Source organism: Gopherus evgoodei, chromosome 12 (genome assembly GCF_007399415.2).
Source record: "Gopherus evgoodei ecotype Sinaloan lineage chromosome 12, rGopEvg1_v1.p, whole genome shotgun sequence".
Classification (NCBI taxonomy): Eukaryota; Metazoa; Chordata; order Testudines; family Testudinidae; genus Gopherus; species Gopherus evgoodei.
Window position 1 is genome coordinate 25,411,208 of NC_044333.1, and position 12,866 is coordinate 25,424,073.

At 37.3% G+C, this 12,866-nt stretch overlaps 1 protein-coding gene across 1 annotated transcript in view; it reads right to left on the reverse strand.

Annotated features, from left to right (window-relative positions):
- Nucleotides 1-12,866, reverse strand: part of LOC115660293 (transcription initiation factor TFIID subunit 4-like) — a 197,726-nt gene that overhangs the window by 112,782 nt on the left and 72,078 nt on the right. Inside the window, exons 11-12 of the mRNA XM_030581550.1 lie at nucleotides 6,716-6,846; nucleotides 4,446-4,571 (exon numbers count right to left, since the gene is read on the reverse strand). Of these exons, the coding sequence (XP_030437410.1) occupies nucleotides 4,446-4,571; nucleotides 6,716-6,846 (257 nt within the window). The remainder of the gene's footprint in view (nucleotides 1-4,445; nucleotides 4,572-6,715; nucleotides 6,847-12,866) is intronic.

Here is a 12,866-nt window from a genome sequence, read left to right on the forward strand (position 1 = left end):
TGCGACACAGCGAAAGAATATGAACTTCAAAAAGCAAAACAGAATGAAAAACAAAACACAGAAAATGAGGGGCTTAAATAAAATGTCCCATTTACACTGCAATTCATGAAAAGTTGTAAAGCTTTTAGCATCAGGAAACATTTCAGATCCAGAATGATTTCTTTGGTGTTTTAAGAATTTAAAAATTAGTTCAGCAGATCAATGGCTACATTGTTTTATGTCTTCCTGGAAAGTTCTAAAATCCCAATTAAACCAAAAGAAACAAGCATACAGTAATAACTCTGCTAGGAAGGGGGAAAGTGTGACAAACTGGACCAGCTGGTTCTTTTGGCCACTATTTTAAAAATTAAAATCAGTTGACAAGAGAACCAGAAAAATATTCTTCCCAAATGTAACTAACGATAAGTCTTTATCAAAAAGAGGTAGGCAGTTTAAGTTAGCAGAAGACAAATGAGTATCATCCTTTTCATTGAGTCTAACATGCTCTGAAGTCTGTTGGGATACTTAGATGAGAGGAAAGTATTTGAATGAGTCAATTCTTCTTTTCAGCCCATTAAAAAAAAAATTAACAAACTAATTTCTTAAATTGGTAGAAGCTCTTTCTGAAGGCCCATCTTCATTTGTAAGAACTAATGGAACAAAATTAGGAACATCAAGTCTTTAAAAAGGGTGCTGATTTCCCCCATTTTGTCCCTCTTGTGGATATTGTATACGTAACTAAACTGTATAAATACAAGAGGCAACAAAGATGATTAGGAAGATTAAAATTGTAAGAAGAAAGGGTAAATAATAAGCCTATTTGTAAATTACATTATAATCACTGCAGTTAGAGACATAAAAGACTAATTAGGTCATCTAGTGTATCCTCTCATCCAATCCAACTCAGGGCTGTTCCCTAGAAACAACTTTGAAGTATCTTATGCTGAGTGTATCAAAATCAGCAATCTTTATAGTATATATTACAGATAGGCTCATAAAATACATGCATCAGGCTTCAAGATAAACTTTAAAAAGTTTGTGTTATGTTGTGCAGTTGTGTTTGTGAATATAAGAACATAAGAATGGCCATGCTGGGTCAGACCAATGGTCCATCTAGCCCACTATCCTGTCTTCTGACAGTGGCCAATGCCAGGTGCTTCCACGGGAATGAACAGAACAGGCAGGCATCAAGTGATCCATCACTTGTCATCCAGTACCAGCTTCTGGCAAATAGAGGCTAGGGACACTCAAATTATGGTGTTGCATCCCTCCCCATCTGAATCCCAGAAGAACTGTGAAATCACAACGATCAGAACTGCAGGTATTTAGAAATTACTGCACCAACATTTCTACATATGTTGGGACAGATTCTACACCCATGTGGTATTGCTTCAGAATTACATTGATGCAAATGAGCAGAATTTAGCCAATTAATGAAACAAAATACCTTGAAAATTGAGAATTAAAAGTAAAAATCCACCACTGGCTCACTGCACTATGTTTAAATACTGCAGATATAGGCTGGAATTTTAAAACAACGTAATGGAGTTAGGCACCTGTTGAAATTCAGTGGGAGTCGAGCACCTAATTCCCTTACACTTCCTGGAAAATCTTATCCATAGTCATCTAGATCCAGAGGCCTCATTGCAATAGAAGCTTGAGCTTGGGAAAAGTTGAACACCCACAACTCCCACTGACATCAGTGGGAATTGCAGTGCTTGGAACTGCTCCAGATCAGGGCAGGAATGATTTTACAGATTACAAAAACTATAATAAATCAGGATAAACCAGTGAATTGAGAGTGAATTAATCACCTGAGTTTTCATTTTTTAAAATTTTAAACTGGATACCTGCTTGAACATAACTTGTTTATGTGAACAACATACAATGTACTATTACTGTCAGTTTGCAAAACTCTAAATGAAAAGTTGTTTAAATGGAAAATGTCTTTATATAATACTAGTAGTATTAGAGCTTGTCTCAAGTTTCAGTACCGATCAGCCAATTTACCCCTAATGGGGAAAGTTTTCCAGCAGAATGTATTACATTGGGCTTATGACAGCACAAATGGCAACAAAGGTTCTTGGGGATCCATAAAAGCAGCAAATAATTCTGTGGCACCTTACAGACTAACAGACGTTTTGGAGCATGAGCTTTCGTGGGTGAATACCCACTTTGTCGGATGCATGTAGTGGAAATTTCCAGGGGCAGGTATATATATATGAAAGCAGGTTAGAGATAACGAGGTTAGTTCAATCAGGGAGGATGGGGCCCTGTTCTAGCAGCTGAGGTGTGAAAACCAAGGGAGGAGAAACTGGTTTTGTAGTTGGCAAGCCATTCACAGTCTTGTTTAATCCTGAGCTGATGGTGTCAAATTTGCAGATGAACTGAAGCTCAGCAGTTTCTCTTTGAAGTCTGGTCCGGAAGTTTTTTTGCTGCAGGATGGCCACCTTAAGATCTGCTATAGTGTGGCCAGGGAGGTTGAAGTGTTCTCCTACAGGTTTTTGTATATTGCCATTCCTAATATCTGATTTGTGTCCATTTATCCTTTTCCGTAGAGACTGCCCAGTTTGGCCGATGTACATAGCAGAGGGTCATTCCTGGCATATGATGGTGTACATTACATTGGTGGACGTGCAGGTGAATGAATATTTTTATGGCCGACCTGGAACAACACTTCCTCAGCTCTCGTCCACTCACGCCCCTTCTCTACCTATGCTACATTGATGACATCTTCATTATCTGGACCCATGGGAAGGAGACTGGAAAAATTCCACTACGATTTGAACAGCTTTCACCCCACCATCAACCTCACCTGGACCAATCTACATGGGAGGTCCACTTCCTAGACACTACGGTGCAAATAAGTGATGGTCACATTAACACCACCCTATACCGAAAACCTACGGACCGCTATGCCTACCTTCATGCCTCCAGCTTCCATCCTGAGCACATCACACGATCCATTGTCTACAGCCAAGCACTGGGTACAACCGCATCTGCTCTAACCCCTCAGACAGAGACCAACACCTACAAAATCTCCACCAAGTATTCTCAAAACTACAATACCCGCACGAGGAAATAAGAAAACAGATCAACAGAGCCAGACGTGTACCCAGAAGCCTCCTACTACAAGACAAACCCAAGAAAGAAACCAACAGGACTCCACTGGCCATCACATACAGTCCCAGCTAAAACCCCTCCAACGCATCATCAGGGATCTACAACCCATCCTGGACAATGATCCCACACTTTCACAGGCCTTGGGTGGCAGGCCAGTCCTCACCCACAGACAACCTGCCAACCTGAAGCATATTCTCACCAGTAACTGCACACCGCACCCTAGTAACTTTAGCTCAGGAACCAATCCTTGCAACAAACCTCAAAGCCAACTCTGCCCACATATCTACACCAGCAACACCATCACAGGACCTAACCAGATCAGCCACACCATCACCGGTTCATTCACCTCACGTCCACCAATGTAATATATGCCATCATATGCCAGCAATGCCCCTCTGCTATGTACATCGGCCAAATTGGACAGTCTCTACGGAAAAGGATAAATGGACACAAATCAGATATTAGGAATGGCAATATACAAAAACCTGTAGGAGAACACTTCAACCTCCCTGGCCACACTATAGCAGATCTTAAGGTGGCCATCCTGCAGCAAAAAAACTTCTGGATCAGACTTCAAAGAGAAACTGCTGAGCTTCAGTTCATCTGCAAATTTGACACCATCAGCTCAGGATTAAACAAAGACTGTGAATGGCTTGCCAACTACAGAACCAGTTTCTCCTCCCTTGGTTTTCACACCTCAGCTGCTAGAACAGGGCCTCATCCTCCCTGATTGAACTAACCTCGTTATCTCTAGCCTGCTTGCATATATATACCTGCCCCTGGAAATTTCCACTACTTGCATCTGACGAAGTGGGTATTCACCCACGAAAGCTCATGCTCCAAAACGTCTGTTAGTCTATAAGGTGCCACAGAATTCTTCGCTGCTTTTACAGATCCAGACTAACACGGCTACCCCTCTGATACTTGGGGATCCATGTGGACTAATGCGCGCTGGTGAAAAGCTACTGCATGTGCACTTGGACAGGGGGAAGTAATATGGGTCAGAGCACTGAGAAGAGCAGCTGAGCTTGATTACGCACTGTAGCTTTGTGAAGAGAGTCACACTGGCAGTTACCCTGAAAGTCTGGTGTAAAAGTTCAGCTTAGTGTAAATACAGCCCAGGGCAAGGCTGGAGGCAGCTATGAATCTCCTTCCTCTGGTCCCCAATGAGCTCAGCTAACCCTGGTACATCTAGAAGTCACTTATTCAACCTCTCCTACATCATCCTGGATGAACTTGGCCAATGTATATATACTTTTTTGTTACACTGTACTAGCTTTTGATACATAAATGCTACTATTTATGTAAATATTTGTTTTTTAAAAAGGAAATAAAACAGGTACCTTGGCTGCCTTTAACAAAATTTCCCTCTCTTGTTCATCTTTTCTTTGCTTTTCTAAACGCTCCAACTGTTCAAAAAACTTCAGCTGTGATCGAACATCTGTAGCCTGTTCATACCATTCATCATCCTGGGAAATAAGAAACAAGTCATCTTAACAAAGCTATAAATCCATGCAGGCTTTTAAACTACTATGCCTTAGAATCTTCCCTAAGTGTTAACAAACAAGATGTATATGGTGCACGAATTTATTACAAAAAGAGAATGAAACCAACAGACTTATTTGTTATATTGTAGCTACACAAGTAATTGATAAAATTATTTAATTAACATAACATTTTAAATACTAAATATATGGACTGATTAATCAATGTCAGAGGTATCACACATTAAATAAATCAAAACAATGGATTAACTGACTGAAAAAATGTGGCGTTTACTTTTATGATTAAACAGTAGACAATTAAACCTAGATATAAATTGCAGGTCCTATATTTATAGTTAACTGGAATATAGTTACAGAAATTGTCAAAATACGTAGAACTTCAAAAAACATTTAGAGCTTAAAACACAAGTTAAAACAGATCTATATTAAAAATAAAATGGACAAAAGTAAGACAAAAAGACTATGAACATAAAGTCAGCATTCAACAAACAATTATTTATGATATTGGCTGCACGGGAGCATGTCAGACATTTTTATGGAGAAATGAGGGAGTTATCTATTATTTTTTATGAACATCACATTGCACTTCTGTTTATCTGCTTGATACTATCCTGCTTTACTGCCAGGAGTTAAAGTAAAGGAAGTTGATGGGAGGAAACAAATAGGAAACAAAACTATCGTTGTCAGCGAAAGAAACTATTGGGAAGCTATTAATTGGGGAATAATTTCTTGCCTATGCTAGCAAGGTTTATCCTTCCTGGGCTCAAAGGGGATACTAAACTACTAATTTTCCTGACCTAGGGAAGAGAAAAAGGTGGGAATAACTGAGCAGCAGTGACCGGAGATGAGTCTCTAAGAGACTCACACAGAGGATGTGGCAGGGTGTCTGCGCCTCTATGTACCTTTGGATGAATAAACAAGATGTTTAATTTCAGTCACTTTAATCAGCCACTGGTCATGGACTCCTAGAAGATGAGGTCTTGCAGATGCTAGTTAAGTACAATTGGACCTGTCACATTTACATAGTTGGGATGCAGCCCCTCGGCTTCCCCGAGAGCCAGTCCAAGTGTGGTGACATCTTGAAGGTGAAGAAAGACAAGCCAGTCACCTGACAGTCCACCTAAAACAGTCTAAAAGAGGGGTCCAAATTGCCACTTGCCCTGTGATCATGACCTCTTCAGTGTGCTTTGATACTAGTTTAACAGGCATAAAAATATCTTTAGTATTTAAGGTTAAGGAATAAAAACTTGGTTTGCTTGTTAAAGAGTTTCTATTTATTACTGGTGGTCAGAAACTAGCTCGCAGTCTCTTCCTAGAGCTCCCACAGTGTTAGATACCCAAATTATGTCACTTTTCTGTAAAATTACAATCACACAACAGGCTCAAAGGACAATTTTAACTTGAAATGTTATTTTCAAAGAAAATGTCATTGATTATTCAGTGTTGAACCTCTGAATTTTGAGACTGCTGTCTAAGGAAAAATATGTGGCATTTCCCTTCATTATGAATGAAACTAGATATGCACTATAAAACAGTTAAAGCTGATTTAAAATGATCATTTTTCATTTCAGTTTCAGCCCAATATGCAAGATCTCATCTTTGTAGTCTCTGACATATTCATTACTTGGATCAATGTTCCTTTCAGCTAATTCTGTTTGTAACAGTACATACTAATTTTTCTCACAGCCAAGAAGTAGAATTATAAGCTCTTTTAAAAGCAGGTTTACACATAAGGAAAGCAATTTCAATCCAAGATGTGGTTACCATGGTTCAGAGAGATCCATGAGGCAATGGGAAACAGCAATTTCAACCATGACCCACAGTTAGGAACAGTTTAACTCCCATCCCACAAGAGGTTTTAGTATCGTTAACTGAAATAATCAGACTACAGGGATTTAAGGCAACATTCCATGGACAAGTTCTATCATAGAGAAAGGCACCTACCAACTCTCATTAATTAATCATGGATAAATTCTGACCAAACCATGCCACGAACAGTGCAGATATTCCACCTATAGTCTCTCAGAAAGGAAAGAATAGATTTATTACTGAAATACCTCAAATCATATAATTGGACAGCATTCAGTACCATGTCCTTACATACTTACTTTGTGCAATTCCATTCGGTGCTGTGTTACCATTGTTACTTTTTCTATCATGGTTCTCAGTCGGTTTTGTGTTGCATGGGAAATAAAGGTAACCACCTCAGCGGGCACATCTGTAATTCCTAATTTTTTAGCTGAAGCAGAAAAAAAATGAAATTAACCTCCCCAAAACACCCCCTAACATTTCTTAGCACCATGACACAACAGCAATTACAAACACAGTACCTGAAATATCTCAAAAATGTCTCTCTTTAGTAAAATTCCCTAAAAGAATTGCTATTCAGAGTACAGAAGGGAATGTAACGTATACAGTCCTACGGTAGTGAAAAAATAAAGTACAATAGTCCTGAGAAGAAATTACAGAATATTCTGGAATGGACTATAAGTAAAGGAACATTTTTTGAGAAAATCTTATTGGACTAGCATTAGACATACACAGTAAATGGTAAGATATACATATCTTTCACTAGAGACACAAGCTGGGTGAGGCAATATATTTTATTGGACCCACCTCTGTTGGTGAGAGAAACAAGCTTTTGAGATACACAGAGCTCTTCGTCAGAGCTATCTCTGTCACCAATAGAAGTTGGTTCAATAAAAGATATTAACTCACCCATTTTGTCTCTCTAATATCCTGTGACCAACACAGTTATAACACCACTGCATATATACTGCACTTGCAGTTATTCATCAATTTATAAGGTGACCATTTGAAAAAAAGTTCGGTTAAAAATATTTTTTGCTAATAAAAAAATTGGTTAAGAGCAAATTCTGAAGATATCAATCTTTTTTGCTTTTTCTCAAGTTGTGTGTAATGGGTGGTTAATTATGCTTAGTCTATAAACTTAAACACAGTTATACAAAAATGTGAACATATGGAGCTTAGTATTAAAAATATCCTACAAGTGCATTTACACTCATGCACTTTACACCACTCTAGCAACGTAAAGTGGCTTAAATTGGGAGTAAATTATATTAATGCACTACAGAAGCTCTTTTCAGATGAACTGCATTTCTTTGCAGGTTTGGGTCCTACAGAAAGATATAATAGGTTCTGTTTTAAATAACTGACCTTAATGGCTATTTCAGACATGTAATGAACTTTAAAAAAACCCCTGCTTAACCATTGTTAAGATGAACCAACAAAAGTTAGGAAATTCAGTGTTGAGGCTGACATGTTCTTTAAAAATCCGCCTGATTACAAGTTCTCAGTTGTGCCTGTTGTACCCAAGGAAAGATCTGTGCCACTGTTTTAAACCTATTTGCCTTTTGTCCATTTGTACCACAACAGTGACATTTAATCATAATTTTTAAACGTGGGTTTCATTTTGTTAAATAACATAGTGCTTGAAGATTATTCATCCATCTTTCTTCACACATTCATGATCTCTTGAAAAGATTTGTGACTGCATTTTTAAATGCTTGTTTATTATGTAAATGATAGTTTTAAACAGGTTTTTCTTTTAAAAGGCTGGAAAATATTTATGAAGTTCACTGCAGTTTATATCAGTAACTTTCTATAATATACACACACTGGGCCAAATTCAACTCTCAGTTCTGCTGGATAAAGAAGAAATAATTTCTTTATTTTCAACTGATTTCATCTGGATTAACCTCAGTGTAAATGTGGTCAGAATATGGCCCAATGCATATTATGTATTATAACTGCACATTTACTACACATGCTACCTGTCAAAAAAAAATTCCTTACAATGTATTTGTTCAGTATCAGAACATGAAACTTCAACTGCAGTTGGATAATCTAAAAACTAATAACTGTAAACTAACTAACTAAAGTTTTGAAATTATTTTAGCATTTGACATTTTGTGCCAAGATTATACTAAGAGCAAGTACTTTACAGTCAAGTTACTAAAAATCCATTGCAAGCCTTTGGCTGAGGGGTTGCTGGACCCATAAAAAAAGATCTCTTTAGTTCTTGTCAATCTGTGGTGCTTGCATGTCCTGACTAATCCCTTTCCTGGCCCATGAGCTTATGAAAATAGGGGGACTGACAGTGACAGTAGTGATAAATGTTATCTTTAGTAATGCAGATAGTATTATTGAATTTGAAAGTGTACCTAAACTTCATATCTTCTTCACTGTAATTTTATAGATTAAATATAATTAATAATCATGCATTATGGAAATTTTGTCTTGAGAAAGCAAAGGCAAGGCAGATTATAGATGAAATCTCCTGAATTTCCAGATGTACAGAGGAATTAAATTTTTCTTAACCAATAAAAGCAGCAACATTTATGGCACTTAAGAATTCCTCAATTTATTCAAATAATTAAAAATGCTGGAAATGCATTTCTAGCCACATATTGCAAGCCTAAATTCTGATCCTGCAAACATTTACGGACAGTTAGTCCCAACGGGATTTATGTGAGTAAGTGTTCGTAGGACTGGGGCCTTACATCCTATTCCGCTCAATGGGACTCCCTTTGTAGAATCAGGAAAAAGATTCCCAGTGAAATCAATGGGCATTTTGTGCATGGATTGGTGGCTTTGCCCCACTAATAACATATAAAGATCTAAAGATTACATGAGGTTTATACACAGTCCTAGTATTTTTATTGTGATTAAACTGAACAACTTTTTTTTTAATTGAAAGTATGAATGTGTGCTTATATATAAGATGTTACATGGAAAAGTTCACACCCTGAAAGCATTTCCTGAATTGTAATTAGAAAGATAAATTTCATTTAAAAAGGAGGGGACAAGTGAATAAAAACCGGAGAGATTTAAAAACAAACATTTTTTTGTGAAGTGTTCATATTTTTTCAGCCAAACTCAACGGCAGTAAACCATCACGTCTAAAAAATGAAGAGGAATCAGTGAACAGTAGTTTTATATTGATATATACTTCTGTTATTTTAATGATGTGATTTAAAATGAACTGGCAGTCTTCAGCATCACCCTTGGCTTTATGTCAGCAATAGGTTTGGTTCAGTCAATCACTGACATTACTGAAACAGTGAGCTGCCATTCACCAGCAGGGGGCACTGCAGTGATTGCTTTCTTTAGGCTATAGCACAATAGAAAGTCAGTTGATTAAAAATGCATATTTCAAACAAATCTGTCATGATATAAGACTTACAACAACCATCTTCTAACTGAATGGTTTGGCATTTTTTCTATATCCACCACTATATAGCATTCTCTGCTATACAAAATTATTCATATATCAAAAATGCTGAAGTAATACAGCCCAAAGTGAAAACTGTTTATGAACTCTGTTCCTAGATACAGCTATTGTAACTGAATTTATACTAAGCCATATGAAAAAGATTGTTTCCTGCAGCCTTTTCTTTCTCCATCTTTTCTTCAAGTTTTTGTACTGCAGTGTCTCTTTAAATCTACATTTTATTACATCACCACAGTACATCATTCTCACACTTCCCAGAGCTGAATTCACTATGTCAACACATTTCTGATATTAATTTTTTTTAAAGACACTTTGAAGTCCTCTCAAGATCAGCTTAGGCTGACAATGGTTTCACACTGTAGGCGTAACCATAAGGAAGTTAGCAATATGTTTGTATGTTTTGAATTCATCTTTGCTGTGACACTAAATTTAAAAAAATTCTCTTGGACCTTCATTTGTTCTCTGATATATATGTGGAGCTAAAATTACTGAGAGCTGTACATGTAACTGAAAGCAGAATTGGGCCATTTGAGTGTGCTGATGCAACCCTTATTCATGCAAATAAAGGCTATGTCTACATTAGAGACCTTGCAGAAGCATAGCTGTACCATGCAGCTGTGCCGCTGTAATATCTCTTATGTAGCTGCTCTATGCCAATGGGAGAGAGCGCTCCCATTGACATATTAAACCATTCCCAATGAGCGGTGGTAGCTATGTCTGCAGGAGAGGCTCTCCTGCTGACATAGCGCTGTGAATGCTACCGCTTATGCTGGTGAAAGTTATGTTGCTCAGGGCATGGTTTTTTCACGCCCCCGAGTGACATAAATTTTGCCGACATAAGTGGTAGTGTAGACATGGCCTTTGTCCTTGACGCCAATGGAAGTACCCATGTATGTAACTATTTGGGTGAGGAAGATTTGACAGATCAAACCCTTACTGAGCATATACCTTATGCAAAGATATCTAAAACTGTCAGCTAATAAAAAAATAAACCTAGTCACAACTGTAAGGATCTAGTAGAGGGATTCCATGAGAAAAAAATTCTGTTAGACAACATAGGTGTTGTTTTTTGGTTTTGGTTTTTTTTTTTCTTTTTGAGAAACAATGTCATAGCAAAAAAGAATAGGAGCTTGTGACATCTTAGAGACTAACATTTATTGTAGCATAAGCTTTGTCCTTGAATTTCAGGATTAGTCAAATCACAGTTCCCATTTTCCAGGGCTCTAATTACAGAAATGTGACTATCTTGCTCTGTGGCATTGTGATCATTTTCATTCTAGCAAAAAAAAAAATTAGGCACTTTTTTTCTACCCATATAGCTCTTGGTTAAATTTTTCATTTTAAGAAAAAAAAATAGAAATGCAGTATAGGCTTTCCATAAACTGAATTCAACAGCACCAAACAAAGAGCAAGAAAAAGACTAGAGAAAAGGTCATTTAAAAATAATTACAACTCAGCTTGTCACCACATAACCACTGTGATATCACAAAATCTCTCTTCCCACTCTAGGTCCTTTTAGCAAAGAAACACAAAGTGGGGCAGGATGGTTGAAGTCCTGATGGGATTATAAACCAAAAGCAGTGAGTATACCAGTGCTGGAAGGCTACATAAAGACTCTGGCTTCTTGAGTAAAAATGGAAGAACTGAATGATTGCAAATATACTTCTCAATAAATTGTACAATCTTATACAACACTAGGCAAAGAATAACCTGGTAATTATGAACTTCATATAAACAGTTATGCATACAGCTCCTTCAAATCCCTTCTCAACATTCACTTCTGCTGTAATGCCTCTAAATAAATCAACCAAGTAATGGCTAGGCTGAGGGGCAGATGGAGGTAACTGACTCATTTTATTTATAATTTTTTAAAATGCGAACGTATATATGTGTAAACATGCATGTATTTGATTATACGTATCTCTCTCCTACACCATCCTTCATATATGTCTTATCTTACTTAGACTGTAAGCTCTTTTGGACTCAGAACACACTTCTGCACATGTTTAGAGACTAACCTTGACTGTGGTACCTTGTCACTACTGCAATGTAAATATTAAAAAGTACTCACATCTTAAACTGGACGTGTGCAAAGAGAGAGGGAATTCATATTAGAAAAAGCGTTAATCCTTTTGTTTATGAATGGATTTTCTCTTCTTTTTGTTGAAAAAGCTATCATTTTCTTTTATTCAGAAATGGAATCTCCAGCCATATAGATTAAAAAAAGTTTAGGAACAAAGTGACTTTCCCTAAATACTGGTAGCCCTAATATTTTGGAACTTCTTACATACAGCTTGTAGCTTTGTGACCAAAAGACTGCACATATGGTAGTGGTGGATGCAGAATACACACAGTTAAAATTCTAACAACTTTAAAAGATTGATTTGTAATTTCAACAAGTATTTCATTACAAGCTGCTTTGTTTTTACATTTGCTAAAACATACGGTGAATTTAAAAGCTAACGTATTTCTAGGTCTTTACAATAACCTTACCAGTGGAATCCTGAAATTTCCCTAGACCTGCTGTGAAGATGTACACTGGGGGAGTATCACCAAGGATATCAGTGGAGACTGAGCTGGAGCAAAGTAATGCTCCAAGTTACAACCTTGGCAGATATCCCACTTGGATATGAGTTTCTCATATTTTTCTTACAAGGTTTAGTGATAGTCAAAATCACGTTCCTCATCCATGTCTTCTTAGCCAAACCTCCACTGCACCAGATCTGTACATGAGGCATTAAATAACTGGTGATCAACTGCCTCAAAAGTGTTATTTCATGTAGCAAGAAACAGAGTCTCCTTTCTCTCAGAGCAGCCAATAAATGCTAACACTAAATTCCAAGGGCTGTCACACTCATACAAAAGAGTGAGAAGATTTTCACTTTTAGCAGGTATATATTCTGTATAATGAGGTAAAACCAGTGGTGTAAGTATGGTGGTATGTTCTGGTAAACCGTACCAGTAAGATATTTATAGCCCATATGCCATACTGGAAAGACACAGGA